Genomic DNA, 15140 nt, shown 5'->3' on the forward strand with positions numbered 1-15140 from the left:
TGAGTTTTTACACCATGGCCTCCGCCTTGGCGTGGGCACCATCTTCAAATGCCAACGCAAGCCACAACTGCCTCCGTCATGGCTCCAACGACCACCTCCGTCATGCCTGCAACGACATGAGATAGAGCTCAGGCGGACCATATCTAGGACAACCTCCACCGTGTTGTTGGGACTGCTAGCGCCATCCTGGACCGACCCAAGAAAAGAAAAGTAAAAAAATCAAATTGTCCAAAACAATAACAATAATCAAGACTAAGTGTTTTTCTTTATTATCAATTATTGGAGTCATTCCCCTTGGCACAACTCCCATAATGTGTACCCAAGGGGCAAGGGGTGTCTACTAACTCCAATACTGGCATTCTGGCAAGCAATACCGCCAAGGAGGCAAGGAGGCTTCAACTCCAACAATTTACACCCAATAGGGTGTGGGTGTTGGCTACTTGTCCCATAATGAGTACCTCCAAGAGGGCATTGACTTCCATAACCGCCTTAACAAATAACTCTTGGGGGCATCTTATTATGCAAGTTGTGGAAATATTGAGAAGTTGGGAGGTAGAGAAAGAGAAATGTTCAACATTGCTGAAAAGCAAAAAAAAATAATTAACAAAGGGAACAAGGATGCAAGTTCGGATTTTTAACATCCGTTCTAACGCGATGAATTTTAACGCCAATGATGAAGTGATAAATGTAACAGGACAAAGAAACTAGACAAGAATTCAAATGATACTGTAATATGGAGTAACAAGTTAGATTGGAAGATAAATTATGAATTACCATTTCATTATTACTGTAACAATGAGGAGGCTTTCTCCTTATTAAGAAACTTTCCAAAAATGTTTCTGCTCTAACAAACCAACCAAACCTCATACCACTCAGTTACTTACTAAGAAAGCCTCAATAATACTGCTTGCAATGTATTGTTGTTGGATTATTATTACCTAATCCAACTCAGAATTGGGACTAAACAGACAAAATTGGTGAATAATATACTCAGCTTCCGTCAACCATACTGATGGAACGCTAATCAGAGGGACCAATCATTTTCTCTGGCACGACATACTGATGGAACTCTTCCTCTGTAAGAACTCCAAGTTTCAACGCAGCATCCTGCAAGGTCGAAAGTTACATTAGGTCTCATTTCAATGGTCATGAGGTATTATTTCAGGCACAGAACTGTGACATTACCAGCTCCCACATTATGAAGGTCGGTTGCCTATTAACCAAGGACACATTATTTTGTAAACTAGACTTCTGCACATCTCTTTCAAAATTTTAAAGCCAAACCATTACTTTCATGTATATAACAGGAAATCAACTTATTTTGTGATTTTACATGTCCTATACTCGTACTTAAGTAATCACCACAAAAAAAGATACTCCCTTGGCCCCTATTTTAAAGTCCCATTTCCCCAATGCGCGCATTTAGGAAAGGTGAACAAAGAAGATAGCGAGATTTGGACGATTAAGGCTCCGTTTGGTTGGGTGTAAAACATTTTCAGTCAAAATGATTTTCATGGAAAACAATTTACAATGGAAAACACAATTCCAAAATTAGTTTTCCGTTGTTTGGTTCATGCAAGAAAAATGATGAAACGAAAGGAAAATGAAAGGGAACGTAAGTAGGTAGTGAGAGGAGTGTACAAGAGAGATAAGGAAAAGGAAGGGAAACAGTTTTCCCATCATTTTGAAGGGAGAATTGTTTTCCATCATTGGGAGAGCAATTTTACTTCTAGGAAAAATGGTTTTACACTCCTTTGCAAACCAAACAATGTAAAATTAAAAATAGAGGAAAACTGTTTTCCAGGAAAATGTTTTACGCTCTACCAAACGGAGCCTAAAGGTTAAAAAAAAGATAGAAAAGATAGCGGGGTTTGCCGTATTAAAGGCAAATATAAGAAGATAGTGGAAAAAAGAGATTTTTTAACAGGGACAATAGAAATGAGGCTTTCAAATAGGGACAGAGAGAATACAATTAAAAAAACAAAAAACAAAAAGGATCCATTAAAAATTTAAAATTGTATGTCTAGAAAACCAATACTTACCTTCAATGTAGTTCCCTCTTTGTGTGCTTTCTTGGCAACTGCAGCAGCATTGTCATAACCTATTTTCTGAGAAATGAACGGAAATAGTCAGCAGAGTAACCAGTATACATACCATCAAGAATGAAGGGGTCAGCAGTAACTTACAGGGTTCAAAGCTGTCACAAGCATTAGTGACTGCAAGGATCACAAAAAATAGGAAGCATCAGTCAAGCTTGCCATCCAACAACATTATATATGTTAATGAATAATTACTGCAACATTGCTATTATGCACTTGCCTCATTTAGCAACTTTGTAATCCTCTCCGTATTGGCTTGAATTCCCCTAACACAATTCTTTTCGAAAGAAGCAGATGCATCTGCCAGCAATCTCACTGACTGGAAGAAAAGTGAAATATTTTAGAAATGAATATTGCAGACACATGTAGTGATCAGTTCATAGAAACCTTGATTCCTCAAAGCTTCTACATTAGATAGAAATTTAGAATGTCATTACAGGCAACATTTGTATTTCTAGTTACGGACGGTTGTTGCAAATCAATCAGAAACAACAACTCTGTCTTGCAGGGTTATTATAACTGCATAAACCTTCAAACACCTTCACACACCCCCACCCCTCACGCCACTAGGATATGCAAGGTGAACGTAATCCATACAAGATCCAAGAAACATCTATCCATGTCCCATCCTAATTTTTTCGAAAACCATACTTTCTGATGGATGAAAAACCAATAATTATGAGAAAGGAGTAAAGGACTGCCATCCCCTTTGTATTGAACCCGAGATAATTATCTACTAGTAAGATGAAGATGAAAAGAGGAAAGAATCAATCCTATCATTTCAGATGTCCAACCAGCTAGCTTTATGAAAAGTTTGCACATTACTTCAATTTAAAAAGATGATCACAATTGACATTGCTTGTGCTGAAGATGGAGTCACAATACGTACATGTAGGAGAGCGTTTGCAATGAGGGGCTTGAAAACATTTAGCTCAAAATGACCATTTGAGCCTCCAACAGTTACTGCTACATGGTTTCCCATTACCTGCGAGTGCAAACATCTAGAAGATCAATTACTATGTTGTGAACTTGTGACCAACAGAATAGTCCACGGACTCCACTCGCCTTGGAGAAATCAAGGCAATTATGCCCGTGAATAACATATGACAATCAATTTGATAGCTAAATAAAGGTGAAAAAGTTTTGCGAATCATGCGAGATAAGCATGGTATACCGAAATAGCCAAAAATTAATCTTGGCCTTCAGATAGCTTATATAAAATACCTATGTTACTCCGACACTTCTTCTCGCGGTGGGTGTCGGTGTCGACACGACCCGACCCGCGACACGACACTCGACACGTGTCCGGGAAGGTGTCGACACCGGTGTCGAAAAAGGGTCTGTAATGAAGTGTCGGAATCGGGAAGATAAAAGAAAAGGAGTAAGAAAATTCAAATTTTGTCACGAAATCGAAACCCTACCTCTATCAATTGAAGGTCAAAGAACGCGAGAGAAGTGAAATATTGTTAGGGCTTTTGATGTAGAGGAAATAACGAATTGAATGCACTCTTCAATTTTGATTTTTATTGAAATTAACTTCTTCACGATAGCCATGGCTATGGCTGCCGCGTTCCTTTCCTTCCCGTCATTCTTTTCTTGGTGGACTGACTGGTGCATCTTTTCCTTTTGTTTTCTTTTTAACCTTTTTTTAATAAATTAGGGTTGTGGGGAGTGGGAACAAACCCATGTGCGTGATTTTGGTTTTCTGCAGCTTTTTCATTTTTTTTTTTAATAAATTAGGGATCTTGAAAGTGGGAACATACCCACGTGACTTATTCTGGTTTTCTTTCTAAATAAACTCACGTGCCTGAATAATATGTACCCCTCCGATTTGATTTCTTTTCTTGATTTATTTATGTTTCGATACCTTTAAACTTCTGAGTATTTATTATCTTTGATAAATTTCTGTTTGCATTTGGATATTTTGAGTAAATTTTATTGATATTTTAATCTTTAACTTTTTTTAACAAGCTTTTTTTTTAAAAATAAAGTGTCGCTTTTTATTACCCGACACTTTGTGTAGGAGACGTGTCCAAAAAACAAGTCAAGGCACTCCTTTGACCGTGTCGGAGTGTCTGCAAATATTTGAATCGGAGTGTCAGATACTCCGACACCTTGTCGGACACGACACCGACACTCGTGTCTGAGTAACATAGTAAAATACAGTGAACCATGTTATCTTTACCTGGGCACAAACCATAGTTATAGCCTCACACTGTGTAGGATTAACCTTCCCCTGGAACAGATAAAGTAAAATTCATAGAACAAATATTAATTGAGGCCTAATAATGAGAATTTCACTACAAAAGAAATGAAGGGGGGAGAAAATGACATAAAGAAAGACCACTGATGGACAAGGACTTTACAGGCATTATACTGCTCCCTGGTTCATTTTCTGGAAGAATTAACTCACCAAGACCACATCGTGGGCCACTGCACAAAAAGAGAACAATGAGAAAACCACAGTTACCTTGGAAATGACAAAAGCAGGTCCTATTTCAATCATACCTTCCTAGAAATCGTATATCATTAGCTATCTTCATTAGAGAAGCAGCAACAGTATTTAGAGCACCACTTGTTTCAACAAAAGCATCATGCGCAGCCTAACAAACCGTGAAATCAGAGGAAACGAATAGACGGTGAATCTTAGTATCTTACAGTGAAGCACATTGAGTTGAATACAGCAGGGAAATCAGGAAACAACAATCAGAGACATCAGATGCTAACCAATGCTTCAAATTTGTTTTCAGCAGTTACAAAAGGTAAGTTAGTCTCTTCAGCGACTGCTTCAGCAATCTTGACGTCAAACCTGGAAGATATTTATAAAATTTATAGGAAGAGCAAAATAAGAAATTACACAATAAGTGGAAAACAAAACCATCACATGAATAGTAATAGCTACTGATTTATCATAGTGAAGCCAATTGGAAGTCCCATATGCTATAAACTCCTGAGGGCATAATTTGAAAGCTATATATGACTTAGTGTTCCCACAAACACTGTGTCTAAAGCTACAAACAACTTTGATATATCTGTGGGTTTTGCGGCGGGAAAGGAAAAATATATCTAATGTTTACAAATCAACTTATTTTTGTAAGCAATTTTATGTCCCAGAAAATCCTTTCTTTAACACCCCCTCCCCCCCAAAGCTAGGGCTGAGCAAAACTATTTGAAAACCCAAATATCCGATAATCCGATTCGTATCTGATCCGATTTTTTGGATATCCGATATGAAAATTGAATTCGGATCAGATATCCGATCCGAAAATTCAAATATCAAATACCTATTTGGATATTGATTTTTATTATTTCGGATATCCGATATCCGAAAAATATCCGAAATAAAAATAAAATCTAATGCAATTTATTTTTAATTTTTACAATGTGAACAATTGATGAAGTATATGCTCCGTAACACTTAAAAGTAAGCAACACTAGGAGCTTGTTTAACACTAGGGCACAATTAGCTCTTGTACTTATTTTTTATACAAAGTAAGAATTTATGTATTCTTGAATTACAGATCTCCATTTCATAATAAGGAACTTTATTTCTTTGTTTTGGATAGTGAACGGTGAGATTACAAGTAAAAGTGAGAAATTGATGGAAAACAAAGTTACATTTTTTAAAAAAACATTAAGAAATTGGATATCGGATATCCGGGATACCCGATCCGAAAATTTTTGGGTATCGGATATTGGATATCCGAAACTTTTTGGATCAGATACAAATATCAAATTTCACAATTTTCGGATTCGGATATCCGATCCGAAATCAGATTTCGGATCGGATATCCGATCCGTGCTCACCCCTACCCAAAGCAACAAAAGGCACATGCCTTGTGACAACAGATTACAGATCAGTAATCGTAGCAGCATCACATTAATGATGCATATAAACCTCGTGAATTTTTTGACAAAAGAGTCATGTTATCATCAAATTTATACTTCAAAAAGAACCCAAGACAATCTGCATGACACACAATAAACTCCAAAAGATATTTCGCAGCTGAGAACTGTTTGAAGATCCTATGTGAATATTTTATTACTTTCAGCAGTAAACCACATAGATTCCAAAATGATCACATACCCTATCTTCGTGTTTAACCCAGTCCCTACAGCAGTGCCTCCTTGTGCAAGCTACAAAAAGAGCGAGATTCAAAATAGTGGCAAATGATAGAATTAGTTGAAAAGGGGGGGAAAAGCTGAGCGCTTCTACCTGATACATCCGAGGCAGAGTGCATAGAACTCTATCAATTCCATACTTGACCTGCCATCACAACACAAAGTTAGAGGACCTACAGACAGGATATATGATCGTAATGTGCCAGAATGTCAAATCAAAGAAAATTTTTATACTCATTTTATTTATTAAATCTCACATGCATTTTGCATGTATACAAACATATCCGGGTTCACATATACTCTTAGTTCAATCAAGATTCAAGTGATAGTAGACAACTAAGAAACCGAGCTTATAGCATGGCAGAAAGACGCAACATACAGGGCATTCTTAATATTTCTTCCTGAAATAATCAAGCATAAGTTAAAATTAAATTCAGAAAATAAACTCCTATGCGTAAATGTGACAAGTTTTTTCAAATGAACATCACACTAGACATTGGACCAAAATGTACAACCCACTAAAAGAAGGGAAATAGCCTGAATAACTAAAAGTTCATACCCAGTTTTTTTTTGTATGTGTGTGTGTGTTGGGTGGAGGGGGTAGAAAGTTGAAAGAACAAGGATGTTAAAGCCAAATAACTCACTTGTGTAGAATAGCCGCTGAACTCTTGACCAAGTGTCAAAGGTGTTGCATCTTGGGTATGCGTACGTCCAATCTTAATTATATCTTTAAATTCAACAGACTAAAAAAGGCAAAAAAAGAGAGTAGGGGTATCATTAATTACACCACACAAAAGCAGAATAAAACAATGTTAACTTAGCCCTGAATGAGTAATAATCATATATTCATGCAGATTGAACTCCTACCCTCTTCACCCCAATTCATGACTAACGCCATGTTCAGATGTAAGTTTCTTTTATCTCCTGTTATCCCAATCCCCAATTCAAAGGATTTTCGTGGATGACAAACTATTTCTATTCAATTTTACATAGAAAAAATGAGGTCTTCAACAAACTTCAAGGCAGGCAGCTATACTACAAGGCAAATGTATTAAGTATTATTCTGCTAATACTACTGATCGTAGCAGATAATCAATAACTTTTTACGAGCATTATAAAACTCAATAATTCAGCCCCTGTCCATTATTATTTCTTCAAACTCAGCTATTTTTTTTTTCTCTTGCTCCTTTCTCCTTTCAAGAATTATTTCTCTACATGGTCTAATAGTAACATTTTGATAATTATCTCTCTTTAGCATCATTGTTATTCCGTATATCAGTATAGCCATATGGTTATTACTAATAGGAAAATCTATGAAGCTCTATTAGAAGGTATTACTAATAGTTATTACATATTTATACCTGAATCTTATTGATAAACACCTATATATCTTATACTTCATTTAAGGAAGGTTATTAGGCGTTCAGACATTCTTATTGTTAAACAAAGGAAAATCATTAGCATTAATCATTACCCAAGTATTTTTGACGCTCAGTTGGCTAAAAGAATCTCCATAATAGGCCCCATTTTTAATTGAAATATACTACGTATTACTTTTTTTTTTCTTGAACCCTTGCCTTCTCTTCAAGCTCTTTAAAGTATCTATCACTCTCATCAACTCTAATATTATGCAAGTTGGTAAATCATAAGGAATATGTTCTGCTTTTGCACTCTGGTTCCATATTCAGTATTATGCTTCCCTGCAGACCAGCCTTTTTAATCCCTTTTGGAAGTACCGTGATTTTTAACTAATCATCTAAAGGGTATGCTAGTTCAACTATCTCATTCGCAGGTCTTAAAAGGTAGTATTTAAATATGTAATAGTGTAATACAACTGCCCTTCGTAATTGTGAGGTAAATGCTGTAATATAAGATGTGTTAAGCCTCCTTTTTGGTTCTTACGTATGATTGTATGAAGTTCAGCATTATCTTATCATCCAGTCAAGAACGGATTATAATACTCCGCAAAGGACTAGTAGTAGGTAAAGGAGGTTTTACTCCGTTTTAGGCATGGAGTTGTAACCTGTTTGTAGCTTACCATTTGGCATAGTGTCATAATAAAGTTCCATTGGTTACAGATATCAAATTATTAGTGCTCATGGAAGCAGAGCAGAGTAATCAGACTGAATTACACTTATTAGAATAATCCCCTGGAAACGGAAAATTTTCTTAATGTGACAGCTACCAATCAAGAATTAGCAATGGTGAAAGGTACAAATACTTGTGGCGTAGTCTAACTAAACAAGTGAAGACTTGTAGGCTTGTAGCATAGTTCTTATTCAAAGAGGAGCAAAATATGTTTACATGGCTATGATTTTTCCAGTCGGCAACTACGTAGTTCTAATACAGAAGGCCTAAACTGGTATTTGTAGTTGGTTTGTCAATAGTGTTCAGCAGAATAAGCACCCATAAAGAACCCAAACCTTGAAAGTACTGAGATTTCCATTTTCTCAAAAACAAATGAGAAACTGGATTTTACAAAGAGAAACCAAATGCAGAGATGTACCTATAAAGAGATGAAAGAAGCATGCAGGTTTCATTGCAAGTTGTCTGTGTGTGCTGCTCCAAATTGCCATGGAAAGAGAAGAGGGGGGGGGGGGGGGGGGGGGGGGGGGGGGGGGGGGGGGGGGACCGGGGGAGGATACTGGATTTTTCATGCATGCGTTTAAACACTTGTTCTAGACACTGGATTACAAAGGCAATGACAAAAAGGAAGACAAAATAGTATGACATAATTGCATTGAGAAGCACCATACAAAAATGATTATGGATGTCAGTCACTCACTTTAGCATGAAGGGAAGAATGTAAATTCTTCAACTTTGGTACAAATCGCGAATTTATTTCCATTGCTGCTGCAATGTGCATCACCTAAACAGAAAATGACTAGTCAACACTAGTGCACAAGAAACTAATAATTCTGATTCAGAAACTAATGAATCATCTATTTCAGAAAAACAATACCACATAATCTTGAAGTGGCGTGACTATTTTGAAGAACTTTCACAACCTTCAATAGGTTCACATTGAATTCAGACGTGATGCGACACCAACCAAGACAGCACTAAAGAAACAAAAGCACTTACAGTTGGGAATGTGTCATTAGAGGACTGTGACCTATTTACATGGTCATTAGGATGCACTAACTTCCCACCACGTGTATGTCCAAGGATCTCAGCTGCCCTATTTGCAATAACCTGTATAAACACATAAGAATACATTATAAACACACACACACAAAAATTATGAAACACGTACATCCAAATGGGGAAAGGAGGAAAGTGTAACAAGTCCCTTATCAAGCTTGAAGAAGCATAAGCACACTAACCTCATTGGCATTCATGTTGCTTTGTGTGCCACTGCCAGTTTGCCATACTACAAGAGGGAAATGATCGTTTAACTTTCCGTCAGCCACTTCTTGGGCAGCCTGCATTATTGCATTTCCTATTTTTGGATCAAGGCCATATTCCATATTCACCTGCAGCAATGCATCATAAGGTTTAGTTAAGTTAAGTCTATAACTCTATCTAGTTTGGAAGTCATGATCTGTACAAGACAATACATAAGAAAGTACGCAAAAAACATCCTTCAACAATTTGGATAGCACCAGGCACCAGGCCATATTCCATATTCACCTGCTGCACTCAAGCAATGGATATGTAATTTTCTTATTTATACAGTTATCACAAGACATTTGCAAGGGCTCCAACTACCAGATGTTCTTTGGCATTTAGTCAACAAATAAACCGGACAATGAAAGTATACCTTGGCAGCACATTTCTTTAAAATTCCAAATGCTCGAACTATAGGCTCAGGCATACGTTCACGGTCCCCACCAATTTCAAAGTTCTGAAGAGACCTCTGAGTTTGAGCACCCCACAATCTGGAATACCCAGTCACAACAACCAAAACATGATAAGGCTTCAAAATTATGGATGATGACTAACGAATTTTAAAAAGAAATTTAAGCAATAGGAAGTTCATGCATGGCTATCTTATTAGCTGCTCCAACTGAAGCACTTGTCTCAACTTATGTGAGAGCCGCCATATAAACTCTTTTTTTTTTTTTGGATCAAAACATCTCATATTAATGTTAGAGCACTGAGGCCTTCAAATTATGACCTTAGGTAAGTAAAACTTTTATATGAATTCCTTTGCATCTAGTCAGACAAGCTGCGCAATATGAACATGGATCACTTATGGCATTAACAAAAATCAAATGTTTGGGGGAAAAAATCAAGATCTTCTAAATTGAAAGAAAAAAACGTAATCACTCTTGCATCTTATTGGGCTAAAAGAACGAAAGATACGGTTTGGCTGATAAAGAAGCCATATATAGGCACTACCCAAAAGAGGCAAAAGCACATGCTGCTAAAACTTACCTTTATTCTCAAGTGCACATGAGTAGAAAAAGGACATGCTATATTTTCACTTGGGCGTGATTCGAAATAGGGCAAGCAAAATAACATTTCTTCTAGCATCAAATAACTTCAGCGTATATATTTTCTTAAAAGGAATTTTGCAGCAAAAGAAAATCGTTTCTGTACACAAACATATGACAAGATAACCCGAACCACTTCACAACTATCATGCTCTTGCACATAACCTTCCAAGTATTAAAGGTTTATCTGCAATCATACCCAATGTTACGGTGTTACCTACATCAGACCTGTTCAAAAGGGAGGGGCCCCAGTAAGGACCCTGATCCGCCTCAGTTGTCACGGGGTCCAACCTAATATTTTCTGATTCAGGGTCAGGTTCTAAAAAGGGAAGACGTTTAGCAGGTAGTTTCCCCTCTACCCCCATTCTCTCTGCTCTTAGCTGCTCTGACTTGTACCATACACACTATACTAACGGCAAGAACTGATAGCTGAGAGTGAAGGTGAAAGGCAACACCAATATCATAGGAGAGCGACTCTTGTTGTATTTAAATACCTAATTGGTGAGAAGCTGAGATTTTGAAAAGGAAAACACATGATGCCATTCTTCTTTAAAATTAGTCAGATCATTCCAGATTAGATGTACAGCAAATTAAAACAATCATCAAATTTTTATATATATATATATATATATATATATATATATATATATATATATATATATATATATATATATATATATATATTCTTTTGGATGAAAGCTATAGTCGCTCATCAGATTATTATGAGTCATACTGAGATGAACCTTGCCCCGCAATAAACCCGCCCCCGTGGGTCTACCTAAAATGTGGCACATATCAGGTACATGGTAACATGGAACCATTAACGGGCCATAAGTTAATCGACCTTGTTCCGTTGAACTACTCAACAATTATAGAACATAGCAATGCACACATTCTATAACATAATAGAATCAGGTAAACAAATCGCAACACTCGAACATTGTCATTCTTTCTCCAATCCAACTTTCTTAAGCCTTGTGAACACATTTAATAACTTAACTCAATAATCAATCAACAGGAACTGCTCCAATCTTATGAACACGCAATAAAATATGTTTGGATATCCCTTGAGGACCTCCTCTGACTTTGGATGTAACTAACATATTATTAGGATTAGGGAACCAAGTTAAATCCGCTTGTTCTTGTTTCGCATCCATCATAAAAATAAAAAGAATAAGTTACCAATTCCTCTAACACACTCAATAAATTGGTATCCTGTAACATGCTTATCCGTCTACAATTTCAATGTTTCAGAAAAAGATCTAATACAATTATCTCATAGTTTATTACACTCCAATTAAAAATTAAAAAAGAATCGCTTCAAAATCCAAACCATCATCCTAGAGTTAACAACACGAATTAAATCATAAAATTTGTAATCTGGAGCTAAATCAAAATGAATAAGAATAACACTAAAATTTACAAGTAAAATATACCAAAATGACGGAAATGGAGAGGAGATAGACTAACTTGTCAGAGGGGACATTGATCGGCCCAAAAGTGTCACGCTCCTCACGAAACGACGAGGAGTAAAATCTCAGCCACGCTGAACGCAACGCCGCCGCCGTAGCCGGCGTCGATCCGGTAGAGAGCCGACGACTTGCTAAATACATCGACATGGCGTTCAACTATTCCCAAAATAGAGGAGAGAGAAACAGGGAGGAGGCAGGCAGAGCAATTTTTTTTTTTTAAAAAAATAATTGTTTTTCTTTATAGAGTTTAGGGGACGCCTCCTATGACTATGAGTCTATGACTTTCACTATCCTATGCTATGAAATCTATTCTAATCTATTACTGTATACTAAAAGAGACACCAGGAATAACACGTGTCAATTCCTGGTGCGATTTTTTCCCGTCAAAAACCCTTTCCTAAAAAAAATATATTATTTTATTTTATTATTATTTTCTCTCCGTTCGTATAAATGTTTATAAATAGAAAAAATAGGATTACAGAGTATTAAATATGACATTATTAGACAATTTTGGTAATATTTAGTTAGATCGTCATATCAATAATAAAAAAAACATTCTTACTCCATATTTTGTTTATATTAATCATATCAAATATTTAATTTGGTCAAATCAACATATTAAACATATAAAATATATAATACGTAATAGAACGAAAATTGTATATTATATGATAAAATGAGTATGTTCGAGAATTATTAATTACGCAATAGATTTAAGGGGTAAATATTTCAGTTAAAAAAGATGGTCAATTAATAATTTTAAAATAACCGTGCGTGCACGGGACATAATCTAGTATTTAATATCAAGGAGGTTGGAGAGCCACGTGGCCCCCTCCTGAAATTTCAATATTTTATTACATTTTTTTTTAATTAAATGGAAACGCTTGCGAAAGAAAACCGAACAAAAAATCAACCGTTGCTTTCTTCTACAACTCTCTCTCCAACCTTTGCATCTTTCATCAATTCAAGCGGCGATTATTTACAAGCTTAAAACATCCATTCAAGCATCATGATCTGCAATAAAACCCATCAAATTACGACCATAATTTCCAAAAAAGAAAAAAGATCTGCTTCGATTTCATCGCTTCGATTCATCTCCGTCATACTCTCTCCTCTGACAACGCTGCTCATTATCAAGTATGGCGTTCTGTTGGAATCGTCTCCATAGCTGTTCGATTCCTATCATTTGTGGTTGACCATGGTTTTGCTAGGATTTATGCTCCCCAAAGCCAAGGCTTTAAGCTCACGTTTTACCCAAATTTACCGCACATCTACCCAAGCCTATCATTACAAGCTTTGAAGACCTTCCGACCTTTGTGCATAGAGTCATATTAATGTGAAAGTAGTTGTTTATCAATGCAAGTTATGACATGACACATTCCGAGTCGACTACTAGGTTGAGTGCATGTTTTTCTAGACACACGAGTGTTGTGAGTTGGGAGGGCATTGTACACATATATGTTGGGAGGGGAGCGAACGGGTACATTTTTTATCCGCCACATAAATGAGTGACGAGTGTGTGAGCACTAGTCTTGAATTCCATTGTACACTTGTGGTTCGCTTTGCGTGACGATCGTTGAGGTGGATTGGCGGTTGAATGAATTTGATTGGTTGACATTGATGCATGCTTGTTGGATTTTGCCTTGAATCGTATCCATTGTTTTAAGATGTGTTTGGGGTGAAGTTGATTTGTGTATTCATCGATGATTTCTTTGCTTAGGGGCAAGCAAAGATCTAGCTTGGGGGAGTTTGATATATGCGTTTTATATAGAGTTTTTACCCCCGTCCCTTAGTACTTTTATGTATCAAACGTGCTCTTAGGAGCCGTTTCTAGTACTAATGTGTGCTATTGAGTGTGCCTTGAGTTTCAGGTTTGATTATGAGAAATTGGTCGTTTTAGACCCGTTTCATTGTTGATCAAGGCCACTAGATGAGTCCGAGAAGTTCGGGACTTCCATCGTCGACTTTCGGGAGCCTTAGATGCTTATGGTTGAGCCCCGGGAGTTAGACTTGGCGATACGGGCGAGATACATTGAAGATTGCAAATCGCCCTGGAAGCTGAGGGCGAAATGCAACCATCGGGCGGAATTATAAGCAAGCCAAGTTCATCAACGCGCGCCCGATCGGGCGCAGCTCGCCCGATCCGGATCGGGCGGTCAATCTGGAGGCTTTGTGGAGATTTCGCAATCCGCCCGATCGGGCGGATTTTGGCCCGATCGGGCCGACTATCGAGTGATTCGCCCGATCGGGCGACGCCAACCTCCAGCAGTTTTTCGCGTTTTTAATTCCGTTTTTAGGCCTTATTTTGGCAAAACTATATAAGCAAACTTGTTTTATTTTTTAGGGACACCTTATTTTCCAGCACAAAACCCTTAGTTTATTTTTCTAAGTTTTGTTTCCTCTCTACATTAATTCAAACACTTAGTTCGATTTATACAAAAACACAAGCTTTCAATTTCCATTGTTCGAGAATTAGGTATTGCTTCTTACTTTAATTTATTCTATTGCTTTGATCATGTTTTCCATTATGTTAATCGCTTTGTTATTAGTTATCATGAGTGAGTAGTTTAATTTCTAGGGTTTAGGGGATCCATGAATGCATGATTGGGATTATATGTGGACTTGATTATTTGATTGATTGATTATAATTTCTATAGCTTATTATTATTGCTCGTCAATTCTGTTCGGCCGGACTATTTTGATTTGAGTTTGATTAACCTTAGATTATGCGCCGAGAGGTATAAATCTGATGTTTTTGGTCTGTGGCTATTAGATAGGAATTATTTCTAGTACGTAGCGAGAGCCCGTTAGTTGTTCTATCCTAAGGAATTCATAAGATTCGAGAGATGCATGTTTTCCTAGTTATGATTGTTAATTAATTGTTATTGTCCGTTGTCCAATCCCGGTCTGCATTTGTGGTGAACCGCTGCCCTAGATTCCCTTAATATTGTTATATTCCAGTTTGATTATTTGCCTTAGCTTAATATACAAACCAATCCAATTCTTTG

General features: G+C 36.9%; 1 protein-coding gene across 2 annotated transcripts; it reads right to left on the reverse strand.

Moving 5' to 3' along the window:
- Nucleotides 1–734: 734 nt before the first annotated feature.
- LOC110801554 (fumarate hydratase 1, mitochondrial) lies at nt 735–12373 on the reverse strand. 2 transcript variants are annotated; one of them, XM_022006910.2, is made up of 17 exons: nt 12131–12369; nt 9985–10102; nt 9548–9697; nt 9306–9416; nt 9007–9090; nt 6866–6964; nt 6316–6366; nt 6187–6236; nt 4827–4908; nt 4608–4702; nt 4466–4532; nt 4285–4335; nt 2989–3084; nt 2320–2418; nt 2187–2216; nt 2043–2108; nt 735–1107 (listed from the first exon to the last, which is right to left on the reverse strand). In XM_022006910.2, exons 1-17 carry the CDS (start codon nt 12277–12279, stop codon nt 1021–1023), a joined length of 1485 nt encoding a protein of 494 aa, XP_021862602.1. In that variant the 5' UTR covers nt 12280–12369; the 3' UTR covers nt 735–1020. The 2 variants fall into 2 exon arrangements, with proteins under 2 accessions (XP_021862602.1, XP_056687040.1); XM_056831062.1 differs by lacking the exons at nt 735–1107; nt 2043–2108; nt 2187–2216; nt 2320–2418; nt 2989–3084 and adding an exon at nt 3207–3323 and having other exon boundaries at nt 4264–4335; nt 12131–12373.
- Nucleotides 12374–15140: the final 2767 nt, after the last annotated feature.

The sequence above is a fragment of the Spinacia oleracea genome, chromosome 6, assembly GCF_020520425.1.
Source record: "Spinacia oleracea cultivar Varoflay chromosome 6, BTI_SOV_V1, whole genome shotgun sequence".
Classification (NCBI taxonomy): domain Eukaryota; kingdom Viridiplantae; phylum Streptophyta; class Magnoliopsida; order Caryophyllales; family Amaranthaceae; genus Spinacia; species Spinacia oleracea.

Bases quoted from the DNA above. Each gene is read 5' to 3' on its own strand.
- LOC110801554 (XM_022006910.2), bottom strand. From the start codon at position 12,279: ATGTCGATGTATTTAGCAAGTCGTCGGCTCTCTACCGGATCGACGCCG. The intron at 2,109-2,186 runs GTAAGTTACTGC...TTCATTTCTCAG, and splicing joins TTGTGACAGCTTTGAACCCT to AAAATAGGTTATGACAATGC. The intron at 1,108-2,042 runs GTAAGTATTGGT...TCGACCTTGCAG, and splicing joins AAGAGGGAACTACATTGAAG to GATGCTGCGTTGAAACTTGG.